At 40.0% G+C, this 18,742-nt stretch overlaps 1 protein-coding gene across 1 annotated transcript in view; it reads left to right on the forward strand.

Annotated features, from left to right (window-relative positions):
- Nucleotides 1-18,742, forward strand: part of DCDC1 (doublecortin domain containing 1) — a 690,767-nt gene that overhangs the window by 462,265 nt on the left and 209,760 nt on the right. Inside the window, exon 14 of the mRNA XM_073604506.1 lies at nt 3,362-3,467. Coding sequence (XP_073460607.1) covers nt 3,362-3,467 — 106 coding nt within the window. The remainder of the gene's footprint in view (nt 1-3,361; nt 3,468-18,742) is intronic.

Genomic DNA, 18,742 nt, shown 5'->3' on the forward strand with positions numbered 1-18,742 from the left:
TTTTTTACAATTTCATTGGTCAAGTGTCTCTGATTTATGTATAAGACCATTTGTTATCCCATATTCACTTGTTTTTTTGTGCAACTTAGTGTTATATGCATTTAATGTTTTTATATTTCATCAGCTTAATTGCCCCTTTTCATCATATGCATTGCTCACCTCTATGTGATCTAATACCACCTTGCCTCCATGCTTACACTATTTAGTGGTTTTTATTTATTTGTTTACTATATGCACTAGCCAGTGTGCCTTTCCAGTCATTCACTACTTACACTTACCAGTGTGTTGTTTACATTCATTTTTGCTTTATTTTTATTATCTTTTTCTTTAGGTCACCTGGCATGTCTGCCATATGCACTTTAGTGTAGTTTCCCCCTTTCCCTATCCCTTTCCCTATCACAGCGCAACCACCACCCCCCTAGTATTTATGCAGTTTTTTGTCTGTTTGGAGCAGTCTTATAGGTGTTGCAGCAGTGTCCCCCTGTTAGTATAGGAGTCCGCTAGCAGCGCAGGAGTTCCTCGTTTGGTTCTTTTTACTGTAGCAGACATGTGGTACTTTGAAGATTAATTCCACTCTGGTTGGCTCACTTTTCATTTGAGTATGATGCATGTGAGTTAAAGAAAACAATGTCCTCTCTGAAAGAGATGATCCTACAAGAGGGGTGTTACTTTGGGCACCAAAGGTCGTGTGGCTACAGACCTTTGGTGCCCAAAGTAACACCCCTCTTGTAGATATTGTGGATAAAAATCCAGCCCTTCTTAAACTCCTTTTAAAAAGAGGAAGTACAATACCCACCTATCCTGCTACCCATACCTCATAACTTCTCGCCTTTGAAAAGCCATGCTGGCTAAAGTATCTTCTGCATCCAACACACTTCTGGTGGTGCCAGATGCTTGGTTCCCTGTTGTGTATTGGGGATCCACCTGCCGGCTGCTTCTTCTCTACGGAGTCCTGTAGTGACATAGCATCGGGCAGATGGAACCACAGCACACAGTGGGGGACAAGGTATCTGAAACCCCTAGAAGAGTCAAATGCTAAAGATACCAGAGGTGGGTATAGCTAATTAAAAGGCAGAAAGTCAAAGACATGGGTGGTGGGACAGCTAATGAGCATACCTCTTTTCTTTTAGGGGTTTTTCTTAACACTTTAACTGGTAATTTTATAGAGAGGAATGTACATCTTAAGGACTAAATATAAGTGAAAGTTAGTGGTTGCTTTATATTATACACAATTATTACTGAAATAATGAAAAATATGTTTTATATTATAGAAATACATTTATATTATAAATATATTTAATATAAACAAAGCATACAAATACTTTATTGTATGTATATTATAAATCTGTCTTTTTTCTTCAAAAAAAAATTACTTTTTGTTATATTTGCCATATAGATCTCAAAATGTCATAGCACACAAGCCTTGCCAGTTTCAGATCACATTTTTTTTTTGACACAGACAAAATGACATTTAATGGCTGTCGTAAAACAATAACAATATGTGGCCATAAATGTACAGATCTGTCACCAAGAAGCACAGGTGCCTATTATTGCCTGAATATCGCATCTCTACTGTACTACTGTAGATTTTCATACCATTTTAGCCAGTGTTTGACATTGGTGCGCACACAGTGGTAGCCTTATGCCATGCTGTTTACTTTATCGGATTAGATTTGATTTGAACAAAAGCAAACAGTTGAAAAAGAAATATGCAATAAATATATAAAGAAAACAATATTAATTTTAGTTTTATTTTGTCCTTTGCACTGAACTTAAAATGTAGCTAAATCCAAGAACAAAATGTATATTGCAGCTTACTATTCATTAGATATGATACCTGCATTAGTTTTCTTTGTCTTTGTCTTTTTTTCCCTTAGTGTTTACCTGGTGTTTCTGCCTCTAATACACCTCCTGTACTAGGGTAACAATGCACAGTCACTATATTGTATCTATGGAGGTGCAGTGCCATCATAGGACAGTATGTTAGGACAACAGAATATCTCCCCCTCTTGCCATCTACAATGTAAATATGTGTAAATATATATCTATAGATATATCTATATCTAGATATAGATATATCTATATCTAGATATAGATAGATATATATATCTATCTATATCTAGATAGATATATATTAGCAAAAGTGTCCCAGAACAAACAATGTTCAAATTCCTCAGAATACACTTTACATTTTTTAAATATGTCCCTTTGACAGAAGTCAATCAGGGATGGCAACAAACTGATAGAAATTCATCCAGTCCATGCTGAACCGGCTGCATTTTGATCAATGTATGGCCAGCCTTAATGTGAATGGAATTAGAGCAGATTATGGGGTAGATTTAATAAAAGCAAATCGACTGTGCACCATGTAAGTGCAGTTGCTCCAGAGCTTAGTAAATGGGATAAAGCTTTAACTGGGCACAGAATACCCAGTCACGTGCATCATGCAAGGAAAATCAATGTTAGAAATTGTGTATATAGCTCTACAGAACAGTGCACAGTCCACATGGGCTTTGCTGCTTAACTGCAGACAGGAAACATGAACTTTATTACAGAGGAAAGACCATAGATGCAGCTACAAACTTATAAATAATGCCATCTACTGGTTGAAGAATATAGTTCTACTAAATACCGATGTACAGTAGTTGTACAGTACAGTAGAATTTTTTTAATGTTTTATTAACAATAAAAAACTGCATTTTTGCTTGCACATGAATAGATGCTGGTCATCAGAGCTTCCCCTCATTTACTAGGCTCTGGAGCAACTGCATTTGCAAAGTGCACAGTCTATTTGCCTTCAGTAAAATGCGCAGAGGGTATGACGGCAGGCAATATGTGCAGGAAAGGAGTGTGGAAGATATGACAGGACACAGTATGTACGGGAGAGGAGTGTGGAGGGTGTGGCAGGAGGCAGTATGTGCAGGAGAGGAATGCTGTGGTTGTGCCAGAGGGCAGTATGTGCAAGGGAGGAGTGTGAAGAGTATTACTGGGACAGAAAGTGATGGAAAATAACATTTTACAGTTGTTACAAGGGGCGAATATGAGGAGAAATATTCCAATGGGTATACCCGTTCCAGTAACTTTAAAATGTGGAAATTTTCCGCACTTTATGGAAGATTTTTTTCTTCCTTTCCTTTGTTGCCCTGGAAATGTATATATGGGAACACAGACAGCTGTAGAGCCTGACAAAGGTTCCAACCCTACCCCACACTAACCGAAACTAGAAAAAATGTTTGACTGGTTTTTCAATTTAATACTGCCATTAATTACTATAAAGCTAAATCAAATTTCTTTTTCAATTGGAAAAAAATAAAAGATTTTCTAATGTGTAAGCTTATAGAAGTGTTCTGTTTCTATTCAGTTGGCATCTTTGTCCAAGATTCCCAAACAACGTATCCCCCTCGTATTTACAGCCCTTGCATACATCGGACGTTGTGAATGCAGACAGTCTATTTCTACAGTCTAAGGTGAGAATCATTAGCTATTGAAGACAAGTATTGCATTATATCAATTCACAGATTTGATATGTAAAAAAAAACAAACATTTTTACGCAGGTGTGATAAAATGCTGTAAATTAAGACTGCTTTCAGAAATAGAAGTGTTAATAGTTTATTTTTATCAATTAAAATGGAAATGGAAAGTAAATGAACAGAAGAGAACTCCAAATCAAATCAATATTTGGTGTGACCACCCTTTGCCTTCAAAACAGCATTGATCGATCGATCAACTTAGGTACAACCAGCCTGCCGCTAGCGATAATCACTGTCTTCTCCCAGCGGGGATGACTTCGCCCACCCATACCCGCCCCCCCCCCCCCCCCGCTGGGAAAAGACAATGGCCCAGCAGGAGGGAATCCCGCATCAACACCATGGTTGCAGGAAAGACATTTGGCCAGCCTAATTATTTTCAAATTTTTTAATACTGGTCTCTATCAGCCACATGGGTACATTCAATACAATGTTATTAGCATTACTGTATTGTTTCTTATACATCTCCTTTTTATTTGTAATAAACTCATGAGAAGAACGGATTTAATACAGTCATCTTTTCCGTGTTGCTTATGACCAACTTCTTCGATCATCATTTATGGGGCCATTATGTTCTGACCATGCCTTTTTACTATTAATATATTTCCAAAACTTTTTGTGATTTTTTTTACTCTTTTTACTAGTGTTTGTTCTGTGGTTTTTGTTACAAGAATTTCATGCCATTCATATAGTATGGAGTGCAGCTTATTAAAGCTGGCTCTTTTGAAATGTAGTATTCTTGTCCTACTGTCATGTCTCCTTTTTCTATAATTTACGCCAAATGTGATTACTCTATGATAATTGTTTCCTAAGCAAGCCCTCGGAATTTCCACTAGCCTGCTCGCTTTTAGCGAGTGGAAATTAGTGGAGGGTGAGTGTGGAGCAGGGGCGCCTGGGCTGGCAGTTTCCTGGCTGATCACTTCTGGCAGAAGTGGTGCGGTCATCAGAGTGGCCTGGAGGGGGGCTCCCTGCCCCCGGGCCACTCTGATGTCCTATACAAAAGGCCGCACCTCTTCTGCCAGAAGCGATCAGCCAGGAAACTGTCAGAAGAATCGGGCAGACGGATTACACAGAGCGGGGATCTCCCACTGAGACGCAGCTTGTATATGAATAGCCGCTGTTGTTAAAAAAAAGCCCCACCTCCTGGACCGGCATTGGACCACTGTGCTGCTATTACAGTATCCGGTCTAGGAGGTGGGATGGCTTTTGACAACGACCGGCTATTCATATACAAGCCGCGTCTCAGCGGGAGATCCCTGCTCTGTGTCATCTGTCCTGCTGATACTTGTCTGATGCATTACTGGGCACTGATGAGGCTGCACGTATGGGCAATAATGGGCTGCATTGATGGGTACTAATATGCTGCACTGATGGCCAATGATATGCTGTAGGTAAGGGTAATGATAGGCTGCACTGATGGGCAATGATACACTGCACTAATGATATGCTGCACTGATGGCCAATGATATGCTCCACGTATGGGCAATGATATGCTGCACTGATGGGTTCTGATATGCTGCACATATGGGCAATGATATGCTGCAATGATGAGCAAAGATATGCTGCACTGATGGGCACTGATATGCTGCACTGATGGGCACTGATATGCTGCACTGATGGGCAATGATACGCTGCACTAATGGGCACTGATATGCTGCACTGATGGGCAATGATATGCTGCATTGATGGGCATGGTATGCTGCACCGATGGGCACTGATATGCTGCACTGATGGGCACTGATACGCTGCACTGATGGGCAATGATACGCTGCACTGATGGGTAATTATACGCTGCACTGATGGGCAATGATGTGCTGCACTGATGGGCAATAATATGCTGCACTGATGGGCACCGATGGGCAATGATACACTCCACTGATAGGCAATGGTATGCTGCACTGATGGGCACTGATAGGCTGCACTGATGGGCACTGATGGGTCTCCATTGATGGGCACTGATAGGCTAAACTGATGGGCAACGATAGGCTGCACTGATGGGCAATGATAGGATGCACTGATGGCCACTGATGATGCTGCACTGATGGCAACTGATTAAGCGAAACTCATAAGCTGCACTGATGGGGCTGCACTGATAAGCTGCACTGATGGGGCTGCACTGATGGGCGCTGATGAGGCTGCACTGATGGGCACTGATAAGCTGCACTGATGGGACTGTACTGACGGGCACTGATCGGCTGCACTGATGGGCGCTGCTGAGGCTGCACTGATGGGCACTGATATGCTTTATGTTAATATTGTTAAAGTTGTTAATATTTATTTTTGGAATTTAATCCTGCATAAAACATTTAGCAGTGTAATTTCATGAGATAATTTATGAGGGCGTGTTTAGGGGTGGAGCAGGGTAGGGGTTGGGTGGGGCAACTGGTGGCGAGTAACTCATAAGCCCTAACTAGTGGCTCAGGACTTGAAATTTTGAGCCCTGTCCTAAGCTATCCCTTACTTTCATTTTCATCTACAATCAGCTCTATTTTTTTTTGTAATTAGTATGTCCAGCAAAGCATTATTTCTAGTTGGGGCATCCACCATTTAACTCATGAAATTGCCATGCATCACATTCAAGAAACGTTGACCCTTAGTTGAGTCAGCAATTCCATATGCCCAGTCAATATCAGCATAGTTAAAGTCCCCCCAGGATTATAGCATTGCCCATTTTTGTTGATATGCACATATTATTTTATTCATTGCTTGCTTTTAGGCTGTAGTAAGATTCATCCAGCTTACTAGTATTTGTCAATTATTTAGTTGATGTATCATCTGGTTTGATGCCTACTTCCCGTTCCAACTTTGTCCACATCTGCACACCTTTGACCCTTACTCCCTGCACAGTATCCCTTTCACTGATCCCTTCCCCATACATCCTAGTTTAAAAGCTTCTCCACCCTTTCAACCATCTTCTTCCCCAGCAGAACTGCATCCTCTTCATTTAGGTGCAGTCCATCCATGCTGTAGAGCTGGTAATGGACCACAAAGTCAGTTCAGTTCTCCATGAACCCAAAAGCAAGTTTGCAAGTCACTTGTTTAACTCTCTAAGCTCTTGTTACCTCACTTGTGCAGAGAACAGAGCTGAGGGAGGGACCCAGCAGGTCCACCCACTACACACTGCCTGCAGATAACTAAAGGAGGGGGTGGATACAAGACCAGTCAACCTGCACAAGGTGAGAGAGCAGCAGTGACTGATCTCTATTATAGGCAGCTCCTGCACAGAGGCAAAGTTTCACTGGAATTAATACACAAAAAATACACCAAGATTCAAATAACAATGCACATGTCTCCTATATTTAGACATAACTTGCTTAACTCAGAGTACAGCATTAAAAATTGACACACTTCCCAGTCTTTTTAAGCCTCTTCATTTAGCCATGTTGTCACTGCTACAATATGCATTACAGGCAAGTAAAGGTTCCACCACATGTTAGAAAGAACAGCCGTGCATGAATTTGTCATAAGATATTGCACTGACTTGCATATTAAATGATCATACATTTACAGAGCTGGCAGAGTGAGCTTATAGCTAATGTGTTTAGCGCAGGAAACTATTTTGGAATCTAATTTGTAAATAAAACACACAGCGACCACAGTGGCTCTGAGGAAGAAGGTACTCCTGCGAAATGCGTCAGCCAGCAGTGGTCCTGATGTCTTCCCCCTTGTTATCTGGAGACTGTCCGTTCCAGGACTGATTGCCACAAACAGGTGGCTTTTACAAGCAATCATTTTCCACATGTTTGTGAGTAGTTTTTTAAATTGTTTTTATTAATAAATTATCTTGGGATAATGCACAAGGCTGATGCGCCCTCTTCTTTTTATCTTTTTTTGTAACTATTAGGATATCCCCTATCCTGGAGGGCAGCAAGGCCATAGACCAGCTGGTCATCACACTAATGCACAAGAGTGTATGTCTGCTATCTGCTTTCGTATATCCTGGCTCAGTGCAGGGTAGAGAATGAAAGCTAACACTGATTGTTTGCTATAGGCAACAATCCTGTAAATACTGTATATATCAAACAAAAAAAGTGCAATAAACAACCAAAGTATACCATAACTTAATATACAATGTCTCAATAAATATACAGTGAATCCAGAAAAGTGTTCACAGCGCTTCACTTTTTCCACATTTTGTTATGTTACAGCCTTATTCCAAAATTTATTAAATTCATTATTTTCCTCAAAATTCTACAAACAATACCCTATAATGACAACGTGAAAGAAGTTTGTTTGAAATCTTTGCAAATTTAATAAAAATAAAAAACAAAAAAAAATCACATGTACATACTAAGTATTCACAGCCTTTGCCATGACACTCAAAATTGAGCTCAGATGCATCCTGTTTCCACTGATCATCCTTGGGATGTTTCTACAACTTGATTGGAGTCTACCTGTGGTAAATTCAAATGATTGGACATGATTTGGAAAGACACACACCTGTCCATATAAAGTCCCACAGTTAAAAGTGCATTTCAGAGCACAAAACAAACCATGAAGTCCAAAGAATTGTCTGTAGACAGGATTGTATCAAGGCACAGATCTGGGGAAGGGTACAGAAAAAGTTCTGCAGCATTGAAGCTCCCAATGAGCACAGGGGCCTCCATCATCTGTGCATGGAAGATGATTGGAACCACCAGGACTCTTCCTAGAGTGGGCCGTCTGGCCAAACTGAGCGATTGGGAGAGAAGTGGCCAAGAACCCGATGGTCAGTCTGACAGAGCTCCAGCATTTCTCTGCGGAGATAGGAGAACCTTCCAGAAGAACAACCATCTCTGCAGCACTCCACCAATCAGGCCTATATGGAAGAGTGGCCAGATGGAAGTCACTTCTCAGTGAAGGCACATGACAGCCCACCTGGAGTTTGCTAAAAGGCACCTGAAGGATTCTCTGACCATGAGAAACAAAATTCCCTGGTATGATGAAACAAAGATTGAACTCTTTGGCCTGAATAGCAAGCGTCATGTCTGAAGAAAACCAGACACCGCTTATCACCTGGCCAATATCATCCCCACAGTGAAGCATGGTGGTGTCACATCATGCTGTGGGGATGTTTTTTAGCGGTAGGAACTAGGAGACTAGACAGGATCAAGAGAAAGATGAATGCAACAATGTACAAAGACAACCTTGATGAAGACCTGCTCCAGAGCGCTCTGTACCTCAGACTGGGGTGAAGGTTCATCTTACAACAGGGCAACGACCCTAAGAACACAGCCAAGATAACAAAGGAGTGGCTACAGGACAACTCTGTGAATGTCCTTGAGTGGCCCAGCCAGAGCCCAGACTTGAACCCTTGATCTGAAAATGGCCGTGCACCAATGCTCCCCATCCAACCTGATGGAGCTTGAGAGGTCCTGCAAAGAAGAATGGGAGAAACTGCCCAAAAATAGGTGTGCCAAGCTTGTAGCATCATACTCAAAAAAACGTGAGGCTGTAATTGGTGCCAAAGGTGCTTCAACAAAGTATTGAGCAAAGGCTGTGAATACTTATGTACATGGGATTTTTTTCGTTTATTGTTTTTAATAAATTTGCAAAGATTTCAAACAAACGTCTTTTATGTTGTCATTATGGGGTATTGTTCGTAGAATTTTAAGGAAAATAATTAATTTAATCCATTTTGGAATAAGGTCGTAACATAACACAATATGGAAAAAGTGAAGTGCTGTGAATGCTTTCCGGATGCACTGTATACTGAACAAATCAGTGAATAAAGATGCATTCATATGCCAGCATGCAGTCACCCCTGAATACTTTCCTTAGGCTGGCCATACATGGTCGAATTTCGAAAGAATTTTTTTTTGAAAATCAGAAAATTTGTGCGTTTTGTGATCCGATGGTGTCATCATTAATTTTGAAATTCGACCAACCAAGCCTTCAATTTCACCTCATGTTGCTACAGAAAAGGATTTTCATGGCTGGGAATCTTCTTTTTCTTTCCTGGAATTTTCTTTTCTTGCACATGCGCATTTCTTTTACGATTACATTTCCCGCACAATTCTCCCATCATTGATTAAAAAATCATTGTAAATTTTTTGAAAGACGAACATGTCCGATTACTTAAATTTGATGGCTGCATGAAAATCGGCTGCTGCTGCAGCCCACTAATGGTGCGAAATATGAGCGAAAATTCTTAGATAAGATCTTCGAAAGAAAATTCTTTCGAAAATCGACCCATGTATGGCCTGCCTAAGTGACCAAAAATGTTGGGGGCGGAGTCTGAGTGACTGACACTTTCATGCTTGCTGACAGACAGTGTTTGGCTGATACAAGCTGTATTTCTTTTCTTTTTTTCATGTGAGTACCCATTGGTGCATTTTAGAATAAAAATGTTTGACAGTATTGCACTATGAGTTTGTCCTTTTCCTCTCTCCATGGTCCATTTGTGATATTTTGAGGAGTTAAGATGCCAGCCTGAGGGGGTCATCTGACACTCATCCTGGATAGTCCTTATGCGTTTATGACCTTTATGTCAGAGGTCTGATATCTGTGGCAAGAGGCTGTGTTTGGTGTTTGAGCACAGAAGTGTTCATGTGTGATTTCCAATGAGCACGTCTTCACATGTGGATGGACTTTGTTTCTATTGAGTTTTTTTTTTCTTTTTCATTTATATTAATATATTTATTTGCAATTGTGCGACATTATTTTATATGAATGTATCTTTATTCACTGATTTGTTCACTGGGATATATTTATTGAGACATTATGTACTGAGTCATAGTATATTTTGGCTGTTTATTGCACTTTTGTTGGTTCATATATATTTAACCACTTTTCGCACACGTCATTGTAAAATGACGGACGGGTGGGAACTCTGTTGTTCCTGAGAACGCGCCTCGTGTGGGCGCTCCGGGGCGCTCTGTCACTCGCTGCGTCCATCAGACACAGCGGATGACTGAACAATATACTAGCCCACTGCCAGTGTCATGTGATCGCTGTGACCAATCACAGCAGGCCACATGACAGTTGTAAACAATGAATGGCTTTCTTTCATGCCAGATATTGTATCCAATTGTGTTGCTGTAAAAAAAAAAAAAAAATCCTGATCAATTCCCGAGTGGTACTGTGTTACTATGGTAAGACTGTATTGCTCTGGTCACAGTATGGGGAAAAAAAACGTAAAAAAAATAAAAGAAAAAATGTTTTAAAAAAATTATTATTTTTTTTTATGTACTGTCATCAGTCATTGTACCTGGTCACTGCCACACCAGTTATATGATGACGCTGTTCTGCTCTGGTGACAGCATGTAACAAATAAAAACAAAATGTGAAAACATTTATTTATTTCATAATTTTCTAAAAAAAAAAGTGACAACTAACTTCAAAAAGCATGCCATGCCTCTTACTAATTACCTCAGACTGTCTACTTTCCAAAAAGGGGTCATTTTGGGGGTATTTGTACTATCCTGGCATTTTTGAGCCTCAAGAGACGGATAGGAAGTCAGTACATCAGGACTGATCAATTTTTAGATATATACCAGATATACAGTATAGTCTAGTTTCCTGAAGACTAAATAATATACACCGATTTGGGTTATTTTCACCAAATAAATGTAGCAGAATACCATTTGGCCTAAATTTTTGAAAAATTATTTTATTTTTTTCAATTTCTTAACAGAAATTAAGAAAAATGTGATTTTTGTTTTGGAATTTTTGTTCTTTTTTATTTGTTTAGCAAAAAATAAAAAAAACCTAGTGGTGATTAGAAAGCTCTATTTGTGTGAAAAAAAATTATAGAAATTTTATATGGATACAGTGTTGCATGACTGCGCAATTGTCATTTAAAGTGTGACAGCGCTGAAAGCTGAAAATCGGCCTGGGCAGGAAGGGAGTAAAAGTGACCGGTATTAAAGTGCTTAAAGGGGAAGCGCAACAGGTTTTATGTATTTACGTTCTTCTGTTTTGTATTCAGACAATCAGAGTGCTGCTTCTGTATAACTTTGTAAGATTTTATTTTGGTTATTATCACCTACCAGAGATTTATTTTGTTTTTTTTACAAACAGCCCTGTAACCCCCTCTGTTGCACTTCTCTTTCCGTTGTCTGCCATGACAAGTGGTAAATCATTCCCAATGTATTTTGTGAAATGTGTGCACGTGAAATATAGCCGTATTTATAAGTATCCTCATTGCACATTGACTAAACTGTTTAGTTCTGGGTCTGTGTTTATGAGGGAAAGCCTCAGGCTTTGAATTGGAAGTATTGCTCAAGCAGAAGGGAATTGTTCATTGTCACTTTTACCTAGTCTAGTGAACCTGACATCTCTATAGACAGAGTTTTCAAGGTGACGACTTAACTCTTGATCTGCTTAGCTTTGCATTTTCTTGTACATGGCATCGGCTGTTCATATCTATTTCAGCGGCCTCTAGACGTACGTTTGAACGAACATGTGTTTGACAGTCATTGTTTCAGCTACATCTGAGCACACATAGGTTGACATTCTACACTAGCTCTTCCATTCATCCTTGAACACTTACACTTTTAAATATTTGTTCTTTTCAAGTGAAAAGTTAATTTATGTCATTGAGTTTCTACAATTTCCTATAAAAACCCACTATGCTTGATCGCTTACCTCCACACATTCAGTGCATTGCAACAGCAATTTTATTATAAAATGTTCATTTACTTTTAGCATTTGCCCTCCCCACCCTCCACAGATGAGTCTGAAGCCTCCATGCAGCTAGTGAATATAGTCACATTTGGGCTGTTAAAGTACCAGGTTTTGGTCATGTTTTATACATATGTCTCTATATGTCATATAGTGGGTTAAAACTGTTCTGATTTTCTCTTCAGCTCTCTGCTTTGTCATCTATAAATCTTTTAACCCCCCCCCCTCTCTCTTATTGACCCTTATCTCAACCTGACCTTTAATTTCAAAAACATCAGAAAAAATTATATTTCCTAGAAACTAACAAGGTGAAAAAAACCCTTTAAACTTCAAAACCATATTAACCTTTTATGTGATACAATAATTTTATATATATATATATTTTTTTATACTAAATCCAGGCAACCCAAAAGCTTATTCCTTTATTGCCCCTTGTCTCAATCTTACGTTCTTTTCAAAAACATCAGAAACATGTACATTTCCTAGACACTAACAAGCTGAAAAAACTCTTTCAAAATGTAAAACTTTATTAAACTTTTATGTTATACAATAATGTTATATATTTTTTTAAAGTAAATCCAGGCAACCCAATAACTTGTTCCTTTATTGTCCCTTGTCTCAACCTTATGTTCTTTTCAAAAACATCAGAAAAATGTATATTTCATAGAAACTAACAAGCGGAAGGAAACACTTTAAACTTGCAAAACTATGTTAACTTTTTATGTGATACAATAATTTTATATATATATTTTTTTGCACTAGATCCAGGCAACCCAACAGCTTGTTCCTTTATTGCCTCTTGTCTCCACCTTACTTTTCTTTTCAAAAACATCAGAAATATTTACCGGTACATTTCCTAGAAACTAACAAGCTGAAAAAAAACTCTTTCAGCTTGCAAAACTATATCACCCTTTTATGTGATACAATAATGTTATATATTTTTTTAAAGTAAATCCAGGCAACCCAATAACTTGTTCCTTTATTGTCCCCTGTCTCAACCTTATGTTCTTTTCAAAAACATCAGAAAAATGTATATTTCCTAAAAACTAACAAGGTGAAGAAAACTCTTAAAACTTGCAAAACTATATTAACCTTTTATGTGATACAATAATTGTATATATACCGGTATATATTTTTAAACTAAATCCAGGCAACCCAACAGCTTGTTCCTTTATTGCCTCTTGTCTCCACCTTACCTTTCTTTTCAAAAACATCAGAAAAATGTACATTTCCTAGAAACTAACAAGCTGAAAAAAAACTCTTTCAATTTGCAAAACTATATTAACCTTTTATGTCATACAATGTTTTTATATATATTTTTTTCAACAAAATTCAGGCAACCCAACAGCTTGTTCCTGTATTTCCCCTTGTCTGAATATTACTTTTCTTTTCAAAAACATCAGAAAAATGTAAATTTCCTAGAAACTAACAAGCTGGAAAAAAAATGTATACTTGCAAACTATATTAAACTTTTATCTAGTACCATCATTTTATATATTCTTTTAACTTAATTTAAGGCAACCCAACAGCTTGTTCCTCTCATTCGTTTGCCAGGTTGTGTTCCTGGTGAATTATGTACAAAGAATTAAAAAAATTACTTATGCAAGACTATGAATTGAAGACTTTTAGAACATTTTCCAAAATAAGCTTTGGGATTTGGTGCTCTACTATTGTCAAAAGAAGACAATAGTTTTAGTTTTTGCACATAAGAAACATCTTGATGAATGGTTTCCCTAAGCAGACTAAAACCTTACAGGTCATTGGCTGCAGATACTTCCAGGGATCAGATACAAATAATTGATTCTGACTGGATTGTGTTTGTTAAGTGAGGGTTAAAATCCAATCTTACTATTGGGTTTGGATTTGAAGGTTTCAAGAATCTTCCCATTGATCTAAAGCTGATACATTTAATTTGTGATGGGGTATACATATGTTGCCACTGTTCTAATATAGTCCTCTCCAGGGCTTGCACTCTATATCTATTTGCATTACAGAAGAAATGGAAATTTCCATTAATTGTGTCAGAAAAGAATAGACTTCAGATTGTTTTAATTCCAGTGTTCAGGCACAGAAGGTGCATTATATGTGCTAAAGAAATCAATGTTTGGATTTGTTTGCTAATGTGACTGCTTCATTCAGTGCTGTCAGTCATTTAAAACTGTAAGGGCTAAATCGCATTTAAAGTTTTGCCAGTCAAAATGACAAATAAACTAACTTTCCCTGAAGTAGATTAAAAAGTGACAGCTTGCATTTGTGTGTGAAAATATGATTTAGTGATAAATTATTTTTTTTCTTTAGAAGATTGACATAAAACTCAGGTAAATTCTTAAATCCCTGTATGCTCATAAAAGGCATATCCATTAAGTTGAACATTATTGTAAAAATATAATGGCAGCAAGTTAAATGTGTGTTATACAGTACTAAGATGATTGTCACTGTGATTTTCCAAAAGTAAGTGTATTTATTGGCGTATAACACGCACCTTTTCACCCTGAAAATCGGGGTGCAACTAGAGCGTGCGTTTTATACGCCAATACTTCAATTTTAGCTGCCTCGAAGGGGACAGGGAGGGGGGCGGGATGAGCGACGCCAGATTACATGCAGTGAGAATCTCCTGTTTACTTGGCGGCCTCTGTAATAGGAAGTCCCCTCTCCTGGGAAGCCATTGGAGCACTGTTCATCTATCATAGGAGATAGGTAGGTATTTAAAACCCACAATAAAGGGTTTAGTTTATCTTTACAATAAAAATGCTATTGCATTCCAGCATCCCCAGCACATTAAACATACTGCTCATGTGGGCGAACCACCTCACCTGTGCACACATGTGGGGGCACCTCTCCTCCTGTGTACGTGCTCATTAATGCCCGGGACCAGGGGGGCCACGTTCATGTGAAAGTCAACATTATGGTGGTAACCCAGCTTAGGGAGGAAGGGGTCAGGACTGTCTCTGTGGAATGAAAGGCTATGCGCTCGGATCTCACAACTCCTTCTAGTAGCTCCGAGCGTGTAGCCTTTCATTCCACAGAGACAGTCCTGACCCCTTCCTCCCGCCCCCTGCTGGTGACATCATTTCCTCTTCCGGTTCAAGCTGGACAGCATGGAGCTGACTACTTCCTGGTTTTCATAAATGTACAGCTAGTCAGCACAACATCACACCAGAACCTTTCCCAGCTACCCGGATGGTTCGAGGAGCCCCTGGGATGCAGTAGAACTGCCAGGACTACATACTTATGACGAGCATGACTCCCACTTATATCTTGTAAGTGTTTTTAATCTTGTGCAATAAATGATACTGTTTTAATACGACACATAGAGAGGTGCCCCCCCCCACTCTTGTTTCTTTCCCTGCTCTTATGAGGTCCTGCTCAAAAAGCTCTCTCACTCTGAACCTGGCTTTCCTACTTTTATATCAATCGACCAGGATGGAAGGCAGGACCCAAAAAAACCCCAAGAAAACCAGCAACTCATAGCTTAACCCTTTCCTAGCCTAGGCCTTGCTTGCTAGCAACAGCATTCCCCTTAGTAGACACCAGCCTACACCCAGGTTTTGAAAAAGAAGCTTCTTTTAATGTGATACTTGTGTGCTGTCCTCTTCCAAGCCTGCTTGAAAAACTGCTGGGCAATACCCCCCTCACATATCATGCCTAGATGGCAGGAAGTGCTGGACATTGGGTGCTTACCCCTTCTTCACAGTAATGAGTGCTCTAGCTCTTTCAATGCTCAGCCACTGCTGCGACAGAAGGGGAGAGGACGCACTGCGCTTGCACTGGTTTTGTTTGAGCCAGAATGCTCAATTCTGCGAAGCTGAGAGCCCAACATCTGTAGATCACCAACATAGGAGTTTTCAGCAGACTTGGGAGATGCGTGTAGGGCCTACACGTATGGCATTGAAAGCAAGCTTCTTTTTCAAAACCTGAGAAGTGTTTTTTTAATGTACTGGGGACATTGGAAGGCATGGGCAGTTTTATTGCAAAGGTGAACTAACCCTTAAAGTCACAGAAATAGTTATTCAGTCAGGTGGACATTTTTTTTCTTTGTATACAAAGTTTTTATTGGAAGATTCACTGATATCCATAGAACGGTACACATATAAAAAGCAACACATGTAAATGTTACAGGTAAACGCAATTGTATCTTCAATACAGAAACATCAACTTCAACACCGAGCTCTGTGAATATTGTATACAGTGTGATAGACAAAACCTTTGATATCAGAAGGGGACATCCTATCGCTCCCATTTCCTGTCAAAGAGGTGAATGGTGTCATACAGGGTGTGGTGGATGCGTTCCGATAGCTTGATTGTTTCCATTCTGGCCAGAACCTGAGGCCAGGAAACCGAGGAACGCCAGTTCAGGGCCGTCATCCAGTGGATGGCTACAAACATTGTGTGTATCAGTCTCTGACAGGGAACCGGAACATCCGGGATTGTCGTAAAGAAAATGCACATCTGTACTGTCAAAGTGAGCAGGTGACCCGCTATCTTGGAGGGTCTCGTGGCCGCCTGTTGCCAAAGTGGCTTGAGGTGTCTGCAACTCCAAAAGCTATGGAGGAAGGAACTGGGTTCAGGACAGCCACGAAAATACAGGGGACATACAGACCGGTAGATGGTATGAAGCTTAGCAGGTGTCATGTACCATCTGGTATGCAATTTAATAGCAGTTTCACGGGTAGACATAGATCTTGAGTTCTTAAACATATTTTCTAACATCTCCTCCCACTCGGGGGGGACGTGAGATTAGTGTCTAGTTCCCATTTAATCATTGGGTTAGTCTTATGTACTAAAAATGCTTCATTCAGATATCTGTATATGCGTGAGATAACTCCTTTCTCCCTAGATGTGTGCTCACAGATAAGTTCAAACTGGGTATACTGAACACGGGATGATAATGAACCTTTACTCAAGTAGAAATGTCGTATTTGAAGATAATGGTAGTGCTCAGATGTATTCGGTGTGGAGTTGGGCAAATGATTTGAAGTGTGTGCCATCTTTGAAGGTTGCGAAAAAGGTTAGGCCTTTGTACTTCCATGTGGCCACGCTGTCCCTATGTCGGAAGGCTGGGGGAAAGTCAGGGTCTCCTATAAAGGAGTAAAGAGGTGCCAGAGGGGAGACTAATTTGAATTTAGCACGGTAGAGGGACCATAGATACAGGGACTGACCCGTGATATTATTAAGAGGAGTTATATTACACACTCTGATGGAGCTGGACCATAGCAGACCGGGAAGAGGGAATATTGCGTGCATTTCAAAGCGTAGCCAAGGGATATCCGCCACTGGGGCGTGCCATTAGGCTGTCTGGTTGAGTCTGGCGGCCAGATAATAACGCCTAAACCTCCGAGGGGCTGGGGCCTGTACAATAAAGATTTATTAAATCTTGGGTGTTTGGCATGCCATACAAATTTATTTATATCTCTTTGAATGGATACTATATAGGATCTAGAGACGTAGATGGGAAGCGTTCTAAAAAAAAAACAGTAACTTGGGCAAAATTGTCATTTTAATGGCCGTGATTCTACCTAAAAGGATATGCGGTATGAGGACCAGGTCTTTAAGAGGGTTCTTATATGGGCAGCTGTCGGGCTATAGTTAAGATGAAAAAGGTCTCGGAAGGTAGGGACTAGTTGAATTCCCAAATAGCGGAATGCCTGTGTGCACCAGGAGAAGTCAAAGTGTTGTAGGGAATTGGCTAAATCGCCGGGAATGTTAATTGGCATAGCAGTGCATTTGAACAGATTAACCCCAAGACCGGAGAACAGTTGGAACGAGGCTAGAAGGGACATTAGATTGGGCAGAGCGATTAGGGGGTTCGTTAGGAATAGGAGGACATCGTTCACATAAAGGCTGAGTTTAAATTCCTCAGGGCATTTACAGTAGCCCCTAATGTCTACATTATTTGCGATGGCTCTAGACAAAGGTTCTATCGCCAGGGCGAATAGAAGAGGGGACAGGGGGCAGCCCTGTCTCGTTCCCCTATGGGGCGGGAAGAATTGGGAGTTATTGCCTGGCAATTTTATCCGTGTTTGGGGATCATGATATAGGGCATGGAAACCCTCCATTAGAGCTCCTGTAATACCGAATCTAGGCAGTAGATGGTCTAGGTAAGTCCAGTTCACGCTATCGAATGCCTTGTGTATGCCAAGGCTGAGTAGTAATACCTGAGAAGAATTTAAATTTGCCTCTTGCATAATGTTTGTAACTAGCCTGATGTTATCAGTTATTTGCCTACCTGGTATGAAGCCAGTTTGGTTAGGGGCGATAAGCGTAGTAATCACCGAAGCCAGTCTGTCTGCCAGCAACCTTCCAAATATTTTCAAGTCATTATTGATAACTGAGATGGGTCGAAAGTTTTGGGGGGTGGAATGATCCTTGTTTGGTTTCGGGATGAGTGACATATTTGCCAAAAGCATCTCTGATGGGAACTGGTTACCCTTCAAGCATTCAAGTTGCTGACAGAGTGGGTAGCTGTAAATCTGCAAACCAGGCTTGTGAGGCAGGGTCAGTTGCTGACTGTGGTTTGGAGAATAGTTTCTGGTAGTAGTTGACAAATATGTTGAGAATGTCATTGGGGTGAGACACCAATGAGCCAGTTGAGTTACGCAGTTTGTATACA

Source organism: Aquarana catesbeiana, linkage group LG11 (assembly GCF_042186555.1).
Source record: "Aquarana catesbeiana isolate 2022-GZ linkage group LG11, ASM4218655v1, whole genome shotgun sequence".
Classification (NCBI taxonomy): Eukaryota; Metazoa; Chordata; class Amphibia; order Anura; family Ranidae; genus Aquarana; species Aquarana catesbeiana.